This window comes from Piliocolobus tephrosceles, unplaced genomic scaffold, assembly GCF_002776525.5.
Source record: "Piliocolobus tephrosceles isolate RC106 unplaced genomic scaffold, ASM277652v3 unscaffolded_41662, whole genome shotgun sequence".
In the NCBI taxonomy this organism is placed as follows: Eukaryota; Metazoa; Chordata; class Mammalia; order Primates; family Cercopithecidae; genus Piliocolobus; species Piliocolobus tephrosceles.
This window is the reverse complement of record NW_022326157.1, coordinates 1-5,707: the sequence shown is the minus strand read 5'-3', so window position 1 is coordinate 5,707 and position 5,707 is coordinate 1. Positions and strand designations below refer to the sequence as shown.

Here is a 5,707-nt window from a genome sequence, read left to right as displayed (position 1 = left end):
AGGCTTAACGTGTAGGTGTCAGTTTTATTTGAGTAGAACCCCGTCTCCCCCAGGAGACGTGCAAGAAGCCTTCTGTGGTTCAGGAGGCAACACACCTCGTGTAGACCTCAGTTCCTGCGGCCGCGGATGGGGCCACCCGAGGCGCTTGCTACTCGTGGCCTGTGGTGGTGGGGGCCAGCTGGGGACACAGGCTCCCAGGGAGGTGGGGGCCATCTGCTGTCTCTGTCTCTGATGTTCCTGTTTTTGACAGGACAGTGGTGGCCCCTGGGAGTGGCTTTGGGGCTGCAGGCCAGAGCTCTCATCTCTCTGCTTTGTTCCTGGTGGCAGTGACCCCTGTGGCCGCAGGAAGGCACATTCTCCTGAGCGTGGAGGTCACCTTTGTGGCGACTGACCTCTGAGGGACCACGTCCCCACCGAAGCCCCAGTTTGTCCACCAGGATTTGCCTCACACCTCTGCTGATGGTCCAGGCTTCATCAACCATGCAGTCCGTAAACAGCCTTGCTGGGCCAGACCCCCAGCTCTGGACAGCATCTGCCCCAGGCTTGCCTTTCTCCAGGACGTCTTCCCACCCTGTGCCTGTTTTCCTGGGGTGTAGACCCTGTGGATGGTGACCGATCTTTCTCCGGAAGTGGCTTTCTGGTGGCGTCTCTCCCTTCTCCGGCTGAGGCTGGTTGTATTTCCTTTCTTGTTTGTCTCCTACTTCCCTGGCGTGAGCAGAGTGGCTCCTCCCACTGGCTTCAGAGGTCGTTGGTCCCTTGGAGCCGTGTCCTTGCTCCCCTGGTCTGGGTCTCCTGCGGGCCTCGCCCTTGTCCGCAGAGCCCAGCGTCTTCTGACTCTTCTGTGGGGCCTTTGCTTTCGGGCTCCCAGGCTCCCGCTGCCGTGGGCTGTCCCCTCCCTTCCGTAGGAGGGCCCATGGCCCCTGGGAAGCCGTCGTGTTCTTACTGGACACACTGTGGGAGGTGGACAGAGGGGCCTGAGCAGGCAGCCTGTCTGCGGCGGGGAGCATGTCCACATGGCGGCCTGGAAGGCACAGATCTATGGCGCCATCCTGGAGGAGGACGCCCGAGGCACGGCCTGGCGGCTGCTTCTTTGAGTCCACCTGCACTAGGAGCGCAATCTCACTGACCACCTGCGCTTTCAGGCGCAGCTGCTCTGGATCCTGAGCAACATAGACTGTAGACCCTGAGGGGTTATCAGTGATCCCCAGAGCCCCCGTGCTCCTCAGGTCCACCTGAACGCTTCCTGAACTTGCCCTCACACTGGCTCCCACGGTGACGTCCCAAGCGGGGGGCTTCTCCTCCCCCACCTTCAGTGCCTCCAGGGGGTCTTTGGCCCTTGTCCACTGGGACCCTATGCTGAGCTCTTGCAGGGCTCTGCGACTACACACGTCTCCTGGGGACATGCTGTCACGCTCAAGCCTTGCCTTGTTCCCAGCCATTTCGGAACCCATACTCCCCTCTAGTCTGGGTTTGGGTTTCTCGGATGCCAGGACAGTCCTGCTCTGCCAGGTTCTGCCCACAAGGCTGCATGTGGGGCGCTGAGAAGACCCCCTGTCCTCATGTCGAGTTGGAAAGGCCTCTGATCGCCCATGGGTGTCAGCTGACTGGGACCCTCTCAGGGGCCTCTGGGCTTCCCCCTGCTCAGGTGGTGCGGAAGCGAGAGCACCACTCACAGTCAGGACTGACTTGCTTGTTGTTCTGTTGTCTCCTGGACCATTCTGAGGACGTTTTCCCAGGAAAATGGGAACCTTGGCTGCAGACTTGTCGCGAGATTCCCAGGAAGCCCAGGGGGGAAAGGTGGATTGTGGGAAGGGCGGGGCCTGAGCCTCACCTGACCGGACATTTATGGGCTCCAGGGACCGGAGGTCTGAACCCCACCTGTGTCTCACACGGAACCTTAAAAGATGCACTTCCAGCATCTGCTGGGTGCAGGGCTGGAGGAAGGAAAGCTCCTGGGAGGTGTTCACATGGGCTTTCCCACCTCTCCAGGATGCCAGCTTCCCGGGTTTCCTGTGGGTGTCAGACTGGAGAACAGCACATTTGACCATGAGCCAGGAGCGACGCACAGGCACGGGGATCCAGCCCTCTTTGATCTCCCCCACCTTCCTGGCCAGATGGATTTGCAGCTTGTTTTCCAGATGCTTCCTGTCTGGGTCCCCAGGTGTGGAACTTACTGATTGGCATTTCCAGGGCCTCCATATGTCACCTTCTGCCTCCTCCTTGTCTTCCTCCAGAAACTTAACTGAGGTCCTTCCTGATCCTCGATCCCGGCTTGGGTCTGGCCCTGGTTTGGACCGTAAGCACCCCTTCCCAGAGAACCTTCCGGAGCTGCTGAACCCGGTCCTCTGCACATCCTTCCTGCCCTTCCCTGCAAATTCAGAAGGCTGGGAGGGCGAGAGGGCCTGCTGTGTGTCTTCTGCCTGACTCTGGGGCCTCCCTGGGAATTCCCCTTCAGGCTGCAGCAGGTCCCCAGATGCCTGGAATCTGCTGGGAGGGCCACAGGACTGCTCCTGGTGGATGGCACTCCTTCCTTGCCACCGGTGCTCTGAGAGCTCAGGGCTGGTGGTAACCCCGGGAAGGATGGGGGCTGACTTGGGGCTCCAGGAGGCTGGCCTCTCCTGGGGAAGGTGGGCAGTGGGCTGGCTCAGGACAGCCGGAGACTTTTTGAGGAGAGAGGGCAAAACCCTCTTGCACTTTGGTCCCTTCTTCAAGGTCCATTCAAGATTCTCCTTTCCAGCGGGGATGATAGACTGTGTCCTCTCCTGGGTTGTAGGGTAAGATGCCCCACAGTCCCTAATCTGGGGTGGAGAAGAGCACGGTAGGCTTGGGACAGGGGGTGAGAGGTGGGCCTGGGTCTGGATCCCAGCCAAAGGCGGGGGCTGGGACTGGGGCCAGGCTGGAGTGAAAGGCTGGGGCTGGGCCATGTTGTGGGGCTGGGGCGGTGCCTGGGAAAGCTGTGAGGATGCCTCAACCTCAGGTTCACCTGGAGAAGTGGAGGCTTTATCCAATGATACAGAGTGTGCATTCTGTGAGGAAGGTGGTGCCTGGGAAAGCTGTGAGGATGCCTCAACCTCAGGTTCACCTGGAGGAGAAGTGGAGGCTTTATCCAGTGATACAGAGTGCGCATTCTGTGAGGAAGGCAGTGCCTGGGAAAGCTGTGAGGATGCCTCAACCTCAGGTTCACCTGGAGGAGAAGTGGAGGTTTTATCCAGTGATACAGAGTGTGCATTCTGTGAGGAAGGCGGTGCCTGGGAAAGCTGTGAGGATGCCTCAACCTCAGGTTCACCTGGAGGAGAAGTGGAGGCTTTATCCAGTGATACAGAGTGCGCATTCTGTGAGGAAGGTTTGCTAGAAACCCAGGCTGTGGCTACTAGGGACTCGCTGTTGAAAGATGGGAGGTTCCAGAAAAGCTGGCTGCATTTCTGCTGCAAGTGGTCCCCCACCGCTGTGGTATCAGAGACTTGCTGAGGACGGGGCAGCTGCTGTGGTTCCGTTGACACGTTCCAGAAGGGATTTAGAGTCGTGATGTCCCACTCCTTCCCCAGTGATGTCATCTGCGGGTGGTCGGCCCGTTCCCTTTCTTTCTCCTGCCACAACTTCATCAGTGCTCTCTTGGCGATGAGAGTCTCCAACAGCTTCTGCACGTCAGGGTGGATGAATGTGCAGCCACCTACCTCCACGTGCCTGGGTGTGGGGTCTCCCCAGAAGGAAGCCTCTAGGGGGTGGTCGGGAAGATGCTGTGGCTGGGATTTGCCACGTGAACAGGTGGAGAGGCCCCAGGTGGTGGCAGCCTCCCTCCAGCAATAGAGTTCCTGGATGGGATGGCTGGAGCGCCCAAGGCCAGAGATCACCCTGGTTGGAGAAGGCAGCCCCTGGCTGTGTAGAGGGGAGCTCTTGGGGACGGGGCGTGTTGTGGAGTCACACTGAAGTCCAGCCAGGCTGGAGTCGGGTGGAGGTGGAGAGGAGGTCAGGGGACCATGCGGCTGTGGTGAAGGAGGAAAAACCACATGTGGCCGGGATGCAGGGTGTTTTAGGGGAAGCAAGGGCTCTGGAGGCCCGGAGGCACTCAGGGTTGAGTGTGGTCCAAAAGGCTCTGAGAAGGTCATCGGGCCTGGTGACAGGGTGGAGGCCAGAGGAGCTGGGGGAGGTGCTGGGGACAAGCTGGCGGGAGATGGATCTGGCCTGCATTTCCCATGCAGCTGGTGGGCCTTAGCAGGCGCTGGTTTGCACACGTCACCTGGGGGTTCTGCACCTAAGGGCAGATGGGAGCCGCCCTCGCCAGCGAGCTTCCTCAGGTGGCTGCAGGAGACAAGAGGCACAAGCTACAGCCAGGGGCAGGTGGGGCCAGGAAGCCAGGAGCAGTGGGCACCTGGGGCCCGTGACTTCTCCACCTCCCCCACTGCTGACTTCACAAAGCTCTCCCGAAGCCTGCCCCAGGGCTTCAGTCCTCTCCTCTCCCCTTCCCAGGACCTCTCCCTCCCAGATCACCAGCAGGCCCTAGGGTTGCATCAGAGGCCCTGGTAGGAAGGAGGACATGGAGAGGAGGAAGCTCCTCACCTTTCCAGAAGGTAGCTCAGGTCCTGGGTCTCCTCCAGCTCCCTCAGGAGGATTCTGCAAGCTGGAAGTCAGGAGACAGGGTAATGGTGGAGAGGGCGGTGCCTGGGAACCTCACGGAGGCTGAGTGGATGTCTCTTTAGGGGACACCACAGGGAACTAGACTCTGAAACCCACACATCTGTGGCCAAAGCCACATGGACCCGATGATGACAGGAAGGTGTCCACTGTGCAGCACTTTGTCATTTGCAAAATGTGCTTCCACGTCCACCCCTTCATAGGTGTCACAACCATCTTGTTGGGAGAGCAAACGGGTGGTCTCAAAGAGGAGTCAGCCATGGCCGAGGTAAACAGCTGTCCACATGGACCTGGAGCCTCCCTCACCTCCCCCCATATCCCGGCAGGCCTTGGTCCCTTCCCCACACCGCCCCCTTATGGGCAATACCGGTCCCAGGCCCATGGCTTCATTCCCACAGGGAATCTGAGGAGGCCCCAGGTTCTGATTTCCCTCCCAGGAGTTTCCCTCTCAGGCCTCTGCAAATGACTTCCTCAGGGACAGGCGATGCTGTCACCTCTGGGGACACCCGGGGAGCAGCAGAGCCTCACCTTTCAGAGCTGAGATCTTCTTTCTGCTCCTGGACCTCCCCCTTCTCTCCCTTTGAGGCTGAGAGGCAAGAAAGGATGAGGGGCTGGGAGCAGTTGTCAGTCTCCTCTCCCCAGACCAGCTGCACACATGCAGTGCTCGTGAAGGACACGGCTCCCTGCCTCTAGCTCACGGAGCTCTGTGTGCGCTTTTTACTCGTGTTCACCATGAATGAAATGTTTTCCGTTTTCCTTCTTAGGAAAATGCAAGGAGGGGTTTTCTGTGTGACTCCACCCTGGGGTCCCCAGTCCCTGCTCCTCCCCTGCAGGCACACCCAGGCTCAGGTCTGCAGGCGCCCCTGAGCTGCCGGGAGGATTCTGCTTCGGAGGAGAATGGAGAGGAGGCCAGGGACCATGGGGTTGTGGTGAAGGAGGAAAAAGCACATGTGGCCGGGGTGCAGCCACAGGCGAATCCAGGCTCTCGTGGGAGGCTCTCGGGGGCTCAGCACAGCTCCCAGATCACACCCAGATCACACAGAGGAGGCTGGGCCCCCAGGCACCTGGCCCAGGA

At 59.8% G+C, this 5,707-nt stretch overlaps 1 protein-coding gene across 1 annotated transcript; it reads right to left on the bottom strand.

Moving 5' to 3' along the window:
- Nucleotides 1-2,793: 2,793 nt before the first annotated feature.
- LOC113223515 (spermatogenesis-associated protein 31E1-like) lies at nucleotides 2,794-5,279 on the bottom strand (the record flags this gene model as incomplete). The annotated part of the gene is made up of 4 exons (XM_026452946.1): nucleotides 2,794-2,823; nucleotides 3,117-4,299; nucleotides 4,558-4,618; nucleotides 5,161-5,279. Coding segments are annotated over 4 exons (1,393 nt in total), but the record flags the coding sequence as incomplete, so codon positions are not given.
- Nucleotides 5,280-5,707: the final 428 nt, after the last annotated feature.